This window comes from Tupaia chinensis, unplaced genomic scaffold (assembly GCF_000334495.1).
Source record: "Tupaia chinensis unplaced genomic scaffold, TupChi_1.0 Scaffold000609_1, whole genome shotgun sequence".
In the NCBI taxonomy this organism is placed as follows: Eukaryota; Metazoa; Chordata; class Mammalia; order Scandentia; family Tupaiidae; genus Tupaia; species Tupaia belangeri.
The window spans coordinates 2,827,907-2,846,129 of NW_006160128.1; the positions used below are offsets into that span (position 1 = coordinate 2,827,907).

An 18,223-nucleotide genomic window follows, 5' to 3' on the forward strand; every position below is an offset into this window, starting at 1 on the left:
CACCCCTATGGCAAAAAAAAAAAAAAAAAAAAAAGACTTATTTAATTTTACTTTATTTATTTATTTAAATTTGACCAGAGAGAGAGAGGGAGAGGGGGAGGGGGAGAGAGAGAGAGAAAGCAAGAAAGCAAGCTGCCAGGTCTGGGACTTGAACCGCAGTTGACCATGTGGGAGTCCAGTGCCCTTAAACACACCACCTGCCAGCGCTCTGTCCTTCCAGAAATTTTCTACAATGTTAGAAATACTTGAGTATTGTTAAAAAAAAATACTGGAGATACTTAGAAATATTAAATACTTAGAAATACTTTCTAAAATACTGCTGGAGTTATTATAGACAATATTCAAAGTGACATAAGTAAAACTTTGCCCATGTCAAAGACCATTGCCACTGATGAGTCTGGCCTTGAAGACTCCAGTGGTGGCCCACCGCTCGTTAGGACCAGAATCCCTTACTGCAGCCACACGAGGCCCCATTGCTGTACATTTAGATTATTTTCCATGTTTTCACTATTATGTATAATCTTCCTGTAAGTATCTCAATACATAAAACCTCTTCCGTATTCTGAAGTATTTACGTAGCACAGATCCCTGAAGCAACATGATTAGGTCTAAGGATTTACAAGGGGGACCAGCATCTTTGAATTTTCTATCTCCATAGTAAATTCTTTCTCATTGATTTTTTTTCCTCCTCAGACTTCTCTCCTTTGCACTCAGTCAGGATTCTTAGTTACTCATTATACAATCTACTCCGGTGAACTTGAACAGAAGGGGTTCACAGAGGCTATTCCATGGTTCAGGAATACTGGGGGCCAGAGAACTAGGCTGGGATGCCATGCATTCAGAGATGGCAGAGCCAAGTGAAAGCCTCCCACAGTACCACTGGGACTATTGGCGACATCCCTGCTGTCACTGCTTGCCACATGTCCCTGCTAACTCTAGGGTTTGAGTGTCAGAAGAGGCTGTTCCTCCACTGCTGTCCTTACCAAAAGTTCCCATTTCCCCATGTTTGGCTGCCATCAAATATTCCTTAATCCTCCTGCACAGGACTGGCAGAGACTTGACCACTACCAGTTCTGTGTGCAAGGATTATGGGACATGTAACATTATATTTAGGAAAGTTCAACACCTCTGTTTTTTTTCTGCTCACCAACAGTTGGTTACATTTTTCTCCCCCACATCTGGAGCCCCTTCCAACCCCCCCCACCCCGTTGTATTAGTGTGTGAAGGCTGCCGTAACAGAGTGTCACAGGTAGGAGGTTAAGTAACAGATTTATTTCTTATAGTCTCGGAGGCTAGAAGTCAAGGTGTCGGCAGGTTTGATTTCTTTGAAATGTCTCTCCTAGACTTGCAGATGGCCACCTTCTGATTTTCCTCACGTGGTCTTTCCTCCATGTGGACACACTCCCAGTGTCTCTGTGCAGCTGTATCTCCTACAAGGACACCAGTCAGACTGAATTAGAGCCCTACATAATGACTACATGTAACATAATTGCCTCTTTCAATGTCCTTTCTCTGAATATAGTTACGTTTTGAGATTCAGTAGTTTCTGTTTATCCATCAGAAGTACTTTCCAGGATGCTTGGTGGATGCATAAAACTGGATAGTAATATAAATACTATGTTTCCCTTTTTAAAAAGGGTTATGATCACTCTCAATTTTTTAAAAAATGTTTACTCAATGGTGGGGGGCACTCACAACAGGGTCTTCATGCTGACCTGGATCACAGGCACATATGCACACACCTGGTGTGCTGAGGGAGATTCCAGGACTCGAGCCCAGGACCTTCCCTATATGTGCCCAGTATGCTACCACTGTGCCACCACCCTGACCCATATTTATTGTTTTTAATCTGATAACTAAGTGGCTACTAATTGGCTGATAGGAGGTTCTGGATACACTGGATTAAGGGATGATTCTCATGTCCAGCAGGACTAGGCAGAACTGTGAGATTTCATGGCACTACTCAGAATGGTGCACAATTTAAAACTTAGGATTTGTTTATTTCTGAAATTTCTGTGTAATATTTGTGTGTCACAGTCGACTGCAGGTAACTGAAGCAGTGGGGAGTGAAGCCACATGTAGGGGAACTGTCGTACTGGGATTAGGGCATCAACATAGGAAACATGTATTTTGGAGCACCCAGTTCAGTCCATACACCTGATTTAGTCGAAGGTTTTGGGGGACCAGCAGATGGCATATTGGTTACATTGCTGGACTCCCATGCAGTTAATCATGGTTCAAATCTCAGACCCAGCGGCTTAAAGCTCATGCTGGGTGTGTGTGTGTGTGTGTGTGTGTGTGTGTGTGTGTGTGCGCACTCAAAATCCAAAATCCAGAGAGAAGAATGGAGAAGGGATTGTGGTGTGGCCATCCCTCCTGGGGTGTGTGTGTGGGGGATTTATTGCGTTCCATCTCTCTGTCTCTCCGGTGAGTGCACCCACCTTATAGCAAAAATCTCTCTGAAAAAAAGAAAAGTTGAAGATTTTGCCCTTTCCTCTTCTCTACTGCCGTCAGCCCCCACCATCAGCGGAGACCCGGTCCTTCTCTCCCTGACCAGCCACAGCTTTACATGCCTGCAGTTTCCTGCCCTGGATTCTTAAGCACCCAGCGCCCTGCTAGAGCTGCCCCAGGACTCCCGCAGTGGTGGTCTCAGACCTGGACCTGAGACGGGGCCATGTGGAGAACGGTAGAGAAACCCGGGGAGCTGAGGAGTAGATCCAAATCCTTATTTCTGTATCAGGCCACATTCAGGTTCCAAATGACAACAAAGAGAGTAAAAATGCAAAATTCAGCTGGGCTGGGTGAGTCCTCTTGTGCGAACCATGTAATTATCATTTGTTGTAATAACCCTGAGACCTACCAATAAACTCACACCAGGGCCAGCCCCATAGCCTAGTGGTTAAAGAGAGCCAGATCCCACAGGACCGACTGCAATTCAAATCCCAGCCTGAAACACACTGGCATCCATGCCCAGAATCCCAGCAGGATGGAGAAATGGAGCAGGGAAGGGGTATCACCACAGCCAGTGGGAGGTGCCTCCTTCCTTTCACTCCTTTATCTTTCTCATGAGCACATGCACCTTCTGGCAATTATAAAGCATTTAAAAAGGGCCAGCCGGTGGCATGGTGATTAAAGTGACTGGATCCCACATGAGTGGTTGTGTGGTTTGAGTCCCGGACCCAGTGGCTTGAAAAACATAACGAGCACATGTGTGTGCATGCCCAAAATCCCAAAAAGGAGAGAGAAATGGAGTGGAAGGGGTTGCGGTGTAACCATTCGCCATAGGAGAGCCCTTCTCCCCTCTGCCCTCTCCTTCTTCCTCTCCCCTCTCTCTTTTCCCCTCTCTCTTCTCACTTCTCCCATACGTGCCCTTTGGCAAGTTAAATAATATGAATAAAATAAACTCTTAGGTTAACTTCATCATTTGTTTTACTTAGTTGCCATGTGAGTTCCGTCTGGGCTCGGGTCAGTGCCCACAAAGTGCAGCCATGTGCACAAAGAACTTTGGTGCCCCCTCACAGCTCCAGTGCATACCGAGTGAGGGGTAGAATCCAGGACCACAGATATGAGCACCGAAGGAGCGTTTGGTATTAATAAATGCTAGGTAGGGAAATAAATGAATTAGGAAAATGTTCTTTGATTCAGATAAAGTACATCTCTCTTGGTTAGAATCTAGCCCCAAATTGGACTCTGCTTGGAAATATGCCAACAAGGTGCTCCCTGTGTTTAAACCAAACTCGTTCCTTCCTGATCCTTCGGCAGACAACCCTCCCCCCGCCCCCCACCAATCTATTGCTCTGTTTTGGAAACAGGTTTCTGTCTTCACCTCCATTGGTTCTGTGGCCCCCGAGAACCCTAAAACTACTCTCCCTTTCAGGCCTGCCACATCGGCTAGGTGAGATTACTGGGACCCCAGCCCTGGCAGAGATTTGTGGTTTCCACTTTGCAAATTGCCCACATCTTTTGACTAGTAATCTTCTTTTTAGAAATAGTCTATGGAAAAAGTTCAGAGATACAGATCAAAACTAAAAAAATCTCTCCAAAAAAAAAAAAAAAACCTCACATGTAAGGCTATTGATTGCAGAATTATTATTATTATTTGGAGAGGTTTTTCGCTATAGGGCACGTGCACTCGCCAGCCAGACAGAGAGAGGCATAGAGACAGAAAGTGAGAAATCACCCCCCAGGGGGGATGGTCACGCCGCAATCCCTTCTCCTCCATTCTCCTCTCGGGATCTTGGGCATGCATGCACACGTGCCCGGCGTGAGTTTTAAGCCACCAGGTTCGGGACGCGAACCACGGTCGACTACGTGGGAGTCCAGCGACATAGCCATTACGCTAACTGCTGGTTCCCTATTGCAGAATTATTTTTAATAGTGAGAAAAATTAAATCACCTCAGTTACAAACAGCAGGAGACTGGCAAGCAAATTGTGCATCCACGTGGTGGTCATTAAAACAGAGGTTTTAAAGAAATTTAAAGGTGTGCGAAGATGCTCAGAAAGGCTGAACAAAACAGAAACTCAAAACTGTATGTAAAATGGTCTCAATTACAGACTGGAAGGAAATATATAATGTTAACAATGGCTACCTCCTAGCAGTAGGTTTACAGGTGAGTGATTTCCTTTCTCTTTGTAGCTTTTTTCCCCCTTTCTTCCTTTTTTTTTTTTGGTTTATAACAAGCAGAAAGACAAAGTGAGAACCAAAGGTCTCTGCTGTATATTCAAACGAGATGATAGACATCAAGACAAAAGTACTGTTCTCTCCCTCGGTGGGGAGTTGTTCTCACGGTACAGCCTGCTGGCCTGTGCTATGCCCTGCCTCTCCCGGAACATGGTACCCTCTCACAACCACCTGGCTCAGAGCTCTCCTCCCTGTCTGTAGGGCCACCTTGTCCACAACTGGAAGGTCCGATGGTTCGTCCTTCGACAGAACACGCTGCTGTACTACAAGCTTCAGGGGGGTCAGAAGGTGACCCCTCCCAAGGGCCAGATCCTCTTGGATGGCTGCACCATCACCTGCCCCTGCCTGGAGTATGAAAACCGCCCTGTAAGTGAAAGCCCTCCTGACCTGGACCCTCCCCACCTGTGGCTTCTTTGGAGAAGGTGGTGTGGATAATGGGAAGAGTTCAGAGTTCTCATTGAAGAGCTTGGATTCAAATCCTGACTCCACCATGAGGCATGTGGCCTTGGGCAAGTACTTAAGCCCCTCTGAGCCTTTGTTCATCACCTATAAAAGGGGTAAAAGAACAGCGCCTGAGTCTCTCACAAGGTTGGGATGAGCATCGGGAAGGTAAAGGTATCGTTAGACACTTTGCAGGCTGGGAGGCAGGCACTATGCAAATAGAGGTCATGTCTGCTGTTTTGGGGCCCAGAATGGTGAGACTTTTATCCCCTGGGGTGCATGTTCCAGAATCAGGATAGTTTCAGCCGTACCATCAAAAAAGTATGTCAATGAATCTTTTATTGAGGGCCCACAATGTGCCAAGAAATTTGGTAGGCATGGGAGAGCCAAGGAAGAGAATGCTAAGAATTATTTCTTCATAAAGTTAATAATCTTATTAAGGAAGCAAGTGTTTAATCAGAAAGCACTGGCGTTCCACATGATGGTACAAATACCACGAGCCACAGAAAACACTATTTCCGAAGAGAAGATGACCCATCTGGATCAGGTATGGTTGGGGAATCAAGATTTGGGAAAAGATGGAAAGAGGAGAGAGCAGGGAGAAGGTTTTGAGTAAAAGTCAGAAGAGGCCAGCTCGTGATGCGCTGGTTAAGGTGGCTGGACCCCACAGGGCTGACTGTGCTTTTGAGTCCCAGACCTAGTGGCTTGAAACATACTGTGTGTGTGTCCAAAATCTCAAAAGGAGGGAGAAACAGGAGGAGGGATTATGGTGTGACCATTCCCCATAGAGGGTGCTTTCTCACTTTCTCTCTCTCCTTTTTCCAGCAAGCATATGTGCCTTCTGATGATTTTTTAAAAAGAGAGTGCACAGACTTAGGGATGGATTTTGAGAATGGGGATTGCTAGTGGGGTCAAAGGAGAATGTTCACTAAAGGAGTGATGGGAGATTGACTGGGGGCAGTTGGGGGCAGATGGAGGCAATAAGAAGCCATTGAAGATTTTCTCTTTATATGCACGCATGACAGGTAGGATGGGGAGATGGATAGGGAGAGGAAAGAGAGTTCCCCAGTGTGGCTTGGTGATGCTTCAGTCCTTTTTCCTTCATTTCTCCGTCCTGTCAGGACTTGGAGCATGCACACTTGTATATCCTCTGTATTTTTCAAACCGTCTGGGGCTGGAATTCAAACCATGGTCAGCCGTGTGGTATCCAGTTCTCTAAGCACAGCACCTAGCCATTGTGCTATGGGGCTGGCCCCCATGGAAAGTTTTGAGTTTTAGAATAGGTTGAAGGAAACTGATGAAAGTGAGGAACCAAGCCCAGTTACCAATAAGATTTCTAGGTCCACACGGATGGGAGCTTGCCATTTTCTTCTTTCTTACCACATTCTTTTTCTTTGACTCTTCATGCTGGCAGTGGGCAGAAGACAGACTGGAAGCCCTGAGACCAATTTTAAAACTTTCTAAGTGGTAGGTTTATAGACATTTGTTATGTTAACCTCTGTAGTCTTCCATGATTTAAAAATTTCCTCAAGAAAACAAAAGGAGCTAATAAAATTACCCAGGTTTGAAATAAGGCAAAAAAGAAGGGATAGGTGTGAGAATGTGTTATGAAAGAAATGTCATCAGGACTTGGTGGACGTTGAAGACACAATGGAGGAGGCATCAGATGTCATTCCAGCCTGGGAAGCTGCGCCTGTGAGCTGTCATTTGATTCTCTTCATGGCAGCCCTGGAGCCGCTGTAGACTGAAGGAGAGAAGTGAGGCAGGGTCGTGTCCTGTTGTGGGGCCATAGGATGCTGGTGGATGCTAAGCCTGGGAAAAGACTGACTCTGCCTTGTCCTCCTCTTAACATCTTTTTTTAAATGTTTAAATGTTTAAATTTATTTTTTTTGCTATAGAGCGTGTGCCAAATAGAGACAGAGAGACGGAAAGCGGAAATCACCCCCCCATCCCCCTGCCAAGGGGGGATGGCCACGCCGCAATCCCTTCTCCTCCATTCTCCTCTTGGGATCTTGGGCACACATGCACACACACCTGGTGTGAGTTTAAGCCACCGGGTCCGGGACTCAACTACATGGGAGTCCAGCAACATAGCCCTTACGCCAACTGCTGGTCCCCCTCTTAACATCTTATAACTGAACACAGTGGGCACATAGCAGATGCTTGGCAGATAGCTGTTGAATAACTATTGAACAAAGAAGAAAGATTTACACATAAGTGAGATGACTTTAAGAGGAAGACTGAGTTTCCTAAGTGAATTCAAGATTTTAGGTCTTAATAAATTAACCCTCTAAACTCATAGTTGAATTGATGACCTGTTGCCCCTTTAATAATCTCTAAGGGGCCATGAGAGCAGCAAGCTGGTAGAAAGGGCTGGAGAACTTTGCTCTAAGCTTCAGAAAAGGGAAACAAGTAGGGCCAGCAGGTGGTGTGGTGGTTAAGGAGCTGGACTCTCTTAATGGCCAACCATGGTTTGCATCTTAGACCTAGCAGACTGAAAATCACATAGTGTGCGCGTGTGTCCAAAATCCTGAGAGGAAGATAAGGGATTGTGGCATGGTCATTCCCCCCCCCCCGGGGGGTGATTTTTCACTTTCCCTCCCTCTGTCTCTGTCGGGCAAGCATATGTGCCCGAGGACAAAAACCTAAGAGATAAAAAAAAAGGGAAATAGATTACATTTACTAATTGGAGTTGTGAGTGTCATGTTACTTCTTTATAAAATTCTCAAATTGTCACCTGCTCCATTCATGAGTACTTGGTCTGGAAGAGATGAAGAGGACCAGAATGGCTCACTAATAACAGCTCAAACAGTGAGTTCTCCTGCACAGCACCTAGCTGCTGTGCGAGGGGGCTGGCTCTCTCCTGAAATTGTCTGTCTGCCTGTCCCTTCCTCCCTCCCTCCCTCCCTTCTTTCTTTCGTTCTTTCTTTTTCTAATTTCTACACAGTATATGCACTTGCCAGGGAGAGAAAGAGAAAGTGAGAAAGCACCCCCCTTCCAGGAGGAGAGTGGCCATCTACTGTCTCTTCTCCTTCATTCTCTTCTTGGGATTTGGGGCACACAAACACATGCTCCTGGTGTGTTTTTTCATGTGGCTGGGTTTGGGATTGAATGGAGCAACCAGCCAGGTGGGATACAACTGCCTTAACTGCCACACCATCAGTCGGCCCTGAAATTTTTTTTCATTAACATAGTGAACTGTAGGGACTAGCAGATGGTGTGATGGGTATGTTGCTGGACTCTCACATAATAGACTGTGGTTTGAGTCTCAGATCCGGCAGTTTAAAACTCATACCAAGTGTGTGTGCATGCATGCCCAAAATCCGGAGAGGAGAATAGAGGAGAAGGGATTATGGCATGGCCATCCCCCCTGGGAAGGTGATTTCTGGCTTTCTGTCTCTCTGTCTCTGTTTCTCCAGCAAGCACACACACACTATAGCAAAAATCTCTCTCTAAACTAAACAACCAACCAAACATGGTGGACTGTAGACTGACAGTACAAGTTCAGAAAGCAGTTGAATTCTGTTCTTCCACGATGTTGGTGATGTTAATTTGGAGGAGCAATTTGGTGGTATTCTTTGGGACCGTGAGCCAGCCACATTGTCTTCACTATTCTTGCCATTAGTTTACATCTTCTTTCTTTCTTTCTTTCTTTCTTGGAGAGGTTTTTGCTATAGGGCACGTGCGCTCGCCAGACAGACAGAGACAGAAAGATAGAAAGCGAGGAATCACCCTCCAGGGGGGATGGCCACGCCGCAATCCCTTCTCCTCCGTTCTCCTCTTGGGATCTCGGGCACGCACGCACACGCGCCCAGCGTGAGTTTAAGCCACCGGGTCCGGGACTTGAACTGTGGTCTACTACGTGGGAATCCAGCGACATAGCCATTACACCAACTGCTGGTCCCATTCTTGCCATTAGTTTAGAAGGAAGATGTTGATTCAGTTAGCAAGCTGAACAAGTTGACAGCTGATACTTTGTAAAATGGACTCAGAATGAAACTGAATGCTTCTATTGTCCAGTAGAAATAGTAGACCCAATCTACTCAGGTGACATTTAATAGGGTCAGAATGTCAAATCCTACAGTTGGTCCCCCAAGTCCCTAAATGCACATTCTAAAGGCCAGAGAAGTGGCCTTCATAAAAAAGACTTCTGCTGATGGCACCCAGTCTGAGCCCACAGGCCTGGTGGCCCCCACAACAAATGTGATCCCAGGCTGCGCCAGTGCCCACAGCCCTGGCTTTTCCTGAGTGTTCCGTACTTGGGTGCCATTTCATGAGAATGTTGACCAAGTGTAGAACGTTTGGCAGAAAATGAACTGACCGAGAAGGAGCTGAAGCTGAAGCGTATTCCCCATTTGTAGAGGAATGTGTGAAAGACTGTGTGAATGTGTGATGGTCTGGTAAACTGGGAGCCATTTGGCCAGCCCAGGTTGGGATCTTTTAGTTGACTTGGAAACATGCCAGTGCACAGGCAGGTACCCAGGATCCAAGGAGCTAGAGGGCTGGGAAGGAGGACTGTGGTGTGATGACCCTGTCAAGGGTGCCTCTCTCACTCCTTCTCACATGCATGTGCCCACTCTATCATAAAGAAAGACTTGGAAATGCTTAGACTGGAAAAAGGAGGATCAAAGGGAGAATAACCAACCGTTCCTTTGATGTAGGCATTAATAATCTGTGATCACAGATGCAGAAACCGAGGCTCAGGGAGATTCCTACCGTGCCCAGGCACCCACAGCTAAGTGGCCAAACTGAGATTTGCATCCAGGTCAGCCTGGCTTTAAAGGCTGAGCATTTCCTACTTCAGCGTAGGGGCTGTTGGAGGGGGTGAGACTTCGTTCATGTGGTTCTGGCAGGAAGAATTGGAACCAGTGTCTAGGAGCAGTCCCTACATTAACTGATCCGTCCAGAAGAGTGAGGCTGCCTTATGAGGCCGTGAGCTCCCTGTCAGTGGAGGGCAGAGTGAATCTTTTAGGACTACCTGGGACTACGGTCACGGGGCCGGGGCGCTGGATGGTTGCTGTACAACGCTGTCTCCCAGGTCACTGTGGCTCTTTTTTTGTTGTTCTTGCCTGTTCTGTCTGAGTGCCAGCCTGACTGTCTGTCTCCTTCCACAGCTCCTCATTAAGCTGAAGACACGAACATCTACAGAGTACTTCCTGGAGGCCTGCTCTCGAGAGGAGAGGGACACCTGGGCCTTTGAGATCACTGGGGCTATTCACGCAGGGCAGCCGGGGAAGGTCCAGCAACTGCACGTTCTGAAAAATTCCTTCAAGCTGCCCCCTCACATCAGCCTGCAGTGAGTACCCCAGTGCCCCTCACCCTGCCTGGCCTTGCTGTGGCCTCCCCGACATGTGCTGTGTGGAGGCAGGGCCCTCTGGGGGGTTGCATGGGCCTGGCTAGCACCACCAGTTAGGTGCTTTAGGGTCATCAGTTGTCCCCGTCCTATTTGTTGTTTTCTCTGCCTGGGCGTCACTACGTCTCCTGGCTGCATTCCCATGTTCTCTCCTGGGGCCTCTGCCACTTCTGCCTAACTCAGTGACACAAGAAACCCCTCTGAACCCCTCTGGGTCAGCCAGGGTGCTCAGGGATGAACCGCAGTACCCCCAGAATCTCCACCAACCAGGTCGTTGATCTCGTTTGCTGTCTTATGGCAAGAACGATGTGTTTTGGTAGCAGTTGCCCTCCTGCTCACTGGGGTTCCTTGTTCATTCAAGACGTAGTTAGTGAGGGGCCAGCTGAACCCACAGGGGAAAAGTCCTGAGTCTGTAAGCCCACTAGTAGTTCGGGCCTGCTGAGACTGGGTGTGGATCGTGCTGTGAAGACTCATTTGGGGGTGCCTATCTCTCTGTTTCTCTCATGGAAGAAATAAATCTTTAAAATTAAAAAAAAAAAAGAAAGAAAGAAAGAAAGAAATGGGACCAGCAGGTGGCATTTGCAGTTGGAGTCCTGGACCTTGTGGCTTGAGAGTCATACTGGGTGCATGTGCGTGCGTGCCCAAAACCCCAAGAGGAGAATGGAGAAGGGATTGTAGTGTGACCATCTCTCCTGGGGGGTGATGTCTCACTTTCCCTCTCTCTGTCTCTCCACTGAGCAGATGTGCCCTATAGCAAAAACTGAAAGAAAAAAAAACAAAAACGGAACACGATGGTTGCTGCGTGCTGCTGTGTGCCACACAGTGTGCCTGGAACCAGGGATGAACAAGGTCTCATCTCAGAGGCTTCCCAGTCCAAATACGTGAATAGAAAATGAGAAAAGCTCTTCGGTTGGCACAGTAATTGTCCCATGGAACAGAAGGGACACTAGTCGGTGGTGGAGGGCAGTGAACAGGGAGGCATGAAAGGAGTTCCTGCCAGGGAAATGACCCCCTGTAGGCAGCGGAACTGCTCTCACCCAAAGTTGTGGTTCCTAGGATCTCCAGGCCCCGACACGGTGACTGTGTACTCTCCGTGGGTCTAGGGGAGCTAGGCTATGGTGAAAGCAGGGAGGAGAAGCAGGGACCTGGCAGGTAGGTGGGTGCATTCAAAGATGGTGACTTCAAGAATTAGCTGAGTTAGGCTTAAGGTGGCAGGTCACAGAGAGTCCCTGTGCTCTAATTTTTAAGCTAGCCACCACAGGCCTTCTGTCTTACTGCAGAAGTCACACTGCCTGGCGTACAAACACTAGAGCACTGAGCTACCAAGGGGGAGGAAAGCACGCTCTGGAAATCCTGCCTTTCCAGTTCAGAACCTGACGACCCCCTCCTTTGCGCTGTGCATCACACCATTTGCCACTTGCTTCGCTGTCTTAGCAGCGATCCTTGGGCCCTCCCTGTGCCTGTCAATGTGATAAAGGTCCTTGTCCTTTGCCTTCCTTCCACAGTCGCATCGTGGACAAGATGCACGACAGCAGCAGTGGCATCCGTTCCAGCCCCAACATGGAGCAGGGCAGCACCTACAAGAAGACCTTCCTAGGTGAGCCTGCCCCTCCCAGGGGCCAGGCTGGGTGGGGAGACTGGGGACATGGTGATCCAGGGCTTGGCTGTGCAGTTGAGTGGCCTGTGTTGAGGCCAGAGCTGCCTGCTGGGCATTAGCCTGGTCTGAGATGGCCACGTGTGGGTGTGGCTGAGCTCTGTGCAGCGGCATGGCCTTCTGTCTGCTCCTGGGTTGAGCTCCCAGGCTGCCCAGGAGGCTGAGGTCAGTGGGGTTGTTGATGAAGCATCCCAAGGAGGTTGGTCTGGAGCCGCCTTCTGACTGGTGCGGCCCTTGCCCTGCACAGGCTCCTCCCTGGTGGACTGGCTCATCTCCAACAGCTTTGCGGCCAACCGTCTGGAGGCAGTGACCTTGGCTTCCATGCTCATGGAGGAGAACTTCCTCAGGCCCGTGGGGGCCCGAAGCATGGGAGCCATTCGATCTGGGGATCTGGCTGAGCAGTTCCTGGATGATTCCACGGCCCTGTACACTTTTGTAAGTGAGGGAGTGGGCTCCTCTTGCCACCAGGGAAGGAAGAGGCCAGATAGGGTGCTAGGGGAGAGGCCTAGGTTTTAGGAGACAGCTTCATCCCAAAGTGGACTGGGATTTCTGTGCTGAGAAAGTTCTTTTCCTTCTTGGAGCCCCATGGCCTAGGCCTGGGTTTTGTTTGTTTTGAAAACTGTCCTTGCCCTCTCCTTCCCACTAGGCCGAGAGCAACAAGAAGAAGATAAGCCCCAAAGAAGAAATCAGTTTCAGCTCTGTGGAGTTCAGCGGCATGGTGGTGAAACAAGGCTACCTGGCCAAGCAGGTATGTCTGCCTTGCACAGGGAGGAGGGGTCAGTTCTCAAACTCAGAGAAGACAGGAATGACCCCAGAGGGGAGTCCAGGCCAAGACCCCAGTAACGCAATAGTTAGCAGTGAAACCTGTGCACGTGGGAGCCCAGAGCCAGCTGCAGGGAGCAAGTCAAAGAACCTGCAGGCCCCACTTTCATGCACGCGTGCCCAGACACTAGGGTTGCTCGGGGAAAATGCACAGATGCGTAGTCATCAAGCGTTAAGGAACGTCCTCTGTGTAATTGCCCGGTCGCACGTATTTATCAGGAGGCGTTTTGCTGATAGATTCAATGGTTGGCATTTGCTGCCCTTCGGTTATCAGGGGTTTCCTGGGGTCTCTGCTTTTCTTTGTGAGACTCCGTACGCTCCCTTGGGTACACTTTCTGAACTAAAACCAATTTTCTCCACCAGCCGTGGGTAGGTTGAAGGTCAGATTCTGCAGCGTATACGTATACTCAATGTTTTTTTTTTGTTTTTTTTGGTTTTTTTTTTTTGGAGAGATTTTCACTGTAGGGCGCGTGCGCTCACCAAACAGACAGAGAGAGACATAGAGACAGAAAGCGAGAAATCACCCCCCAGGGGGGATGGTCATGCCGCAATCCCTTCTCCTCCATTCTCCTCTCGGGATCTTGGGCACGCACGCACACGTGCCCGGCGTGAGTTTTAAGCCACCGGGTCCGGGACATGAACCGCGGTCGACTACGTGGGAGTCCAGCGACATAGCCATTACGCTAACTGCTGGTTCCCTATGTATACTCAATGTTTAAACACTGACCACGGCCCCTCCTCCAAACATGTCTGGAAAAGCAGCCATGGCTAACTGCAGGCAGAATGTCTCTGTGGCCTTTCCACTGGTGCCATGTGCTGGCACAGGAAGCAGAAGCGGATGTTTTGCACAACCTCTATGCACGTGCACACTGTATACTTACCACGGGAACACACGTCTGTAAAGTGAGCATACACGCTGCTCAGAGCCATTCCCGTAGTGACTCAGAGCATGTTAATGGCTTCAGAGTATCAGAATTCCAATCTGCTCTTAAATTGTTTATCAGCCACTGCCTATCCACCCCAAGGGCCGTGCTGCTGCTGGGCCTGACAGGATTCCTTAGTGAGGCGGGGGAGGCAGGCCCCTGGAAGAGCATGTGAGAGTGTTGGGGAGAGGGCCGACAAAGTTCTGTGATCCAAGAGCATGAGATCAGAGGTCCCTCACACACTCACACTTGTTAACATCTTCCACATTAGGATTTTATCACATAACCAACCATTTCCTTTTCTGACACAAAATGTTAAAGTGTATACATATATGTGTGCATATAGATGAGTCTGGTCTTCAAAAAAGTTCATGGAAGGCCAGCAGGTAGTGTGGTGGTTAAGACACTGGACCCTACATGGCTGACTCTGTGGCTGGAGTCCCGGATTCAGTGGCTTGAAAAACATGCAGGTGTGTGTGTGTGTGTGTGTGTGTGTGCGTGCACGCGCACACACATGTGTGCATGTGTGCCCAAAATCTCGAGAGGAGGATGGGGAAGAGGGGACCATGGCACAGCCATCTTCCTTCGGGGGTGAATTATTACTAGCCCTCGATTATACATGCCCTATAGTAAAACTTTAAAAAAAAAAAAAAAAAGACAAAAGCTTCATGGAAAATTTGTGTTATGAATAGGCTGCATGGATTTTACTTTTTTTGCACCAAAATAAACTTGTAGTTTAATTCCATTTTCCCTCAACTTTTTGAAGACTCCTCCTCCATGCAGCTGTAGGTTTGTTTCTGGACTGGATCAGCTGGGTTCAGGTTTGCCTGTGGGCGTCCGGTCCAGGTGACACCCGCTGCCTCCCCTGTCTCCTGTGTGGGTGCTGCACCTCTTTCCTTTAGCACCACCTCCTCTTGGTTCTGTTGACTGAATGTGACAGTGTTTTTGCTAAATCGTCGATGAGCAGAGGAGGATGTCAGAGGAAGCCTGTGTCACACACCATTGTAGTCCTCGGGTTTCCTAAAGACTGTTGTTAGGGGGTGGTTCCACTGGAGCCGGGGCTTGTTGAGGGGTTGGCCTTAGGGGCAATCTTGAACCCTTTCTCTGCTCAGGGGCACAAGAGGAAAAACTGGAAGGTGCGACGCTTTGTTCTGAGAAAGGACCCGGCCTACCTACATTACTATGACCCTTCCAAGGTGGGTACCGTGCTTCGATGCTTCGGGTGCCCCTCTCCCAGTGAGGCAGCCTGCAGCTGAGCTCCCCTCCTTTTCCAGTGTCTGCAGGACAGCTGCACCCCGGCTCTGTGCCCTTCCTTCATGTGCACACTGCTTCCCCTCATCATGGCGTAGCTGCCCGCTCAGGGAGTGGCTTCTCTGTCCCTTGCCCCAGTACTTCCATTGGGAGTGGATGCCCCTCATTTCAAAAGGAAAGTGTCTTTCCAGCCCCCCTTGGGCCACCTCTGTATCTGGGGTGGGGGTTGAGCTGACTGTTACGCTCTGATTGGTGTCGCCCAACCTTTTCTACAGCCACGCACTGACCCATCTGTTGTTCCTCCTCAACTTCTTGTCCCCACTTACATTTCGAAAGTTTCTCTTATATAATATTTATGCTGTAATTGGCTAACTTAAAAAAAATTGATCCAAGAGTTGCTAATCTGGGTTTCTGGTAAGTATCACCACATGCTGAGGCGACCTCATTCAGGTGGAGAGATAAGGAAATGGCCTGTGAGTTGGGCTGTACTCAGCCTTGTCTTCGTGGAGTATGATTTTTATTTTGTAATGTTGAAACAATGAGAAATGGGCAGTTGCTATCTCACTGAACTTCAGTTAGGACCCCTACCTAAGCTGAGAGGAAGTAAAGGAGGGCTCTACCAGGCCATAAGGAGGACTCGGGGCCAGCCTGAGGGGTCAACCACAGGGGCCACCGCAAAGCACTGGTTGACCTCTTCATGGGTCATGTCGGCTTGATTACAGGCTAGAGTTCAAACTCCCTGTGGCTTCCTCAAATTCTTTTTGACGTAAGAAATAAACAAACACATGAATAAAATAAACACTTTAGGTGGCTGGCCTTGTGCCCTAGTGGTTGCGGGAGCTGGATACCACACGGCTAACCATGTGGTTCAAATCCTGGACCCTGCAGCCTGAGAGACACACTGGGCATGTGTGCGTGAATGCCCAGAGAGAGAAAAGAGAAGGGATTGTGATGGGATCGTGCCCCATGGGAGAATGCTTACTCTTTCTCTCTCTTGCTGTTTTTCCCTTGAGCACACATGTCCTCTGGAAAACTAAAAAAATAAAAATAAAAACACCCACTCAGGTTTGCCTTTAACTCTCACCACAGTCCAACCCAGCATACCTTCTTTGTACCCTAGATGAGTCGGCTACTTCTGCCCAGTTACCGTCCTAAAGACGTTCTGCCATTAATCTGCTCCCTGGCTTTGCCTTGCTTGGGCTAGAGGCCCCTCTCCTGTTCCCAGAACTTACCTCTCAAGGCCTGGTTCAAGTCCCCTGTCCTCCCTCAGGCTGCCCTAGAACCCTCCAGGCTAGGGTCTCTTCCTCCTCTGAACTTGTTCTCCTTTGGCATTTAATGGTGTAAACATCTCATGGTCTTTGCCCTGCCTCTTGCTGGGCTCACTGTGCAGATGAAGCTGATTATTGATTACTGGAAGGGATCTAGGGGCCTGAGGCACCTGGTGTGTAACATTGCTCTGAGCCTGAGATACCACAGGACCAGTTTTGATTTGCGCGAGACTGTTCTATGCCAGACTCGTACTAGAGACATGTATGGTGGTGTCCGTTGTGCAGGAGGACATCAACTGAGAAGTGGTCATTACACATGGCTTTTTCCTGATTGGTTGGTAAGATGTGCCCAAACGTTAAGGAGGCCAGGGCACACGTCTCCCGGCAGACTGCTGGAGCAGAGGCCCTGTTTGAGACGTCCCAGGGATGAAAAGCAGGTTGATGTTCAAGTCCACCTGACTGGGTAACAGCAGCGTTGGTAGGCACTGCTGGTGCTGGCTGTGAGAGGAAGAGGCCAGACTGCTTTACTGGCACTTGTATCTTGGCCATGGGCTTCCACATTCAGCCTCCTCATCTAATGCAGATGACTGGCACTGACTTCTTTAGCTGGCTCTTCCTCCCCTGCCTTTTAAAAAATAAAGTATTTAATTCTATTTACCATTATTAATGTTTTATTTGCTATAGGGCATGTGTGTTCACCAGAAAGACAGAGAGAGGAAGTGAGAAAGCAAGCTGCCAGGTCCAGGACTCAAACCTTAGTCGGCCATGTGGAAGTCTAGTACCTTAATCACTGTGCCACCTGGCCTACAACTCTTCCTTTTTGTGCATTAACAAATTCCTAACTAGGTCTCCTTTCCTTTGCAGGATGACAACAGACCAGTGGGTGGGTTTTCTCTTCGTGGCTCACTGGTGTCTGCTCTGGAGGATAATGGTGTTCCCACTGGTGAGGCAGAACTTCAGCCCTGGCCTGAAGATCTCAGGGGCCTCCCTCCTACACCTCAGTAATGCTCCACTAAGCGTTTGAAGCTGAGCAGTGCTTTCTCACTGAGATGATGTTTTGAAGCCAATTGCAGGACTAGAGAGAAGGGCATGTGGGGAGTTCTTAGTGTTTTAAGAGTACAACTAAATATTCTTGAATATTCTGTCCCTGTGGTTGCTGTGCAATCAACCACCTAAGAATAATAGCATAAGCTCCCACCTGAGAATAATAGCAGGCTCACCTGATGCTATGAAGTTTAACTCTAGTTTATTGCGATAACTTCACAGGAGCCAGCTATGGTAGGAAAATAGTAGTATTTTCACCTTATGGATGTAGAAATTGAAGTTCAAATTCTGTGTCTGCTTTTAACATAAACATACTGGATTCTGAATGAAATTGTAGATCTGTGCTAGTGTAGGGCAGCAGGAAGGCTCCCGGGAAGTGCAGATACAACCATGGGCATGCCAGCCCTAAGGCATTGGCCAGGGAGAGAGGAAAAGGGAAAGCCAGTGTCTGGTGGGACTCCCTGCCTACAGAGTTGACTTTCAGCTGGTCCAAGCTGAAAGCAGACACAGCAATGTAATCACTGACTTTTATTTTTTTCCTGCCCAGGGGTTAAAGGGAATGTCCAGGGAAATCTCTTCAAAGTGATTACCAAGGATGACACACACTATTACATCCAGGCCAGCAGCAAGGCTGAGCGAGCAGAGTGGATTGAAGCTATCAAAAAGCTAACATGACGAGGACCTGAGGGAACAGGACCAGAATTCCTCCCTCCTATCAGATGATAAGGCAGCACTTCCTGGAGAACGGAAGTGTTAACGAAAACTTTTGACTTCTTTGTACATCT

The 18,223-nt window shown here is 48.5% G+C and overlaps 1 protein-coding gene across 2 annotated transcripts in view; it reads left to right on the plus strand.

The window, feature by feature from the left end:
• PLEK2 (pleckstrin 2) overlaps positions 1 to 18,217 on the plus strand; it is a 24,102-nt gene extending 5,885 nt beyond the window's left edge. Inside the window, exons 3-10 of one of the 2 annotated variants that reach the window (XM_006158785.3) lie at positions 4,884 to 5,048; positions 10,238 to 10,419; positions 11,982 to 12,073; positions 12,378 to 12,565; positions 12,777 to 12,878; positions 14,988 to 15,071; positions 17,259 to 17,337; positions 17,986 to 18,217. In XM_006158785.3, coding sequence (XP_006158847.1) covers positions 4,884 to 5,048; positions 10,238 to 10,419; positions 11,982 to 12,073; positions 12,378 to 12,565; positions 12,777 to 12,878; positions 14,988 to 15,071; positions 17,259 to 17,337; positions 17,986 to 18,113 — 1,020 coding nt within the window. In that variant the 3' untranslated portion in view covers positions 18,114 to 18,217. The remainder of the gene's footprint in view (positions 1 to 4,883; positions 5,049 to 10,237; positions 10,420 to 11,981; positions 12,074 to 12,377; positions 12,566 to 12,776; positions 12,879 to 14,987; positions 15,072 to 17,258; positions 17,338 to 17,985) is intronic. The other variant, XM_006158786.3, reaches the window with a different exon arrangement.
• The last annotated feature ends 6 nt before the right edge of the window (positions 18,218 to 18,223 follow it).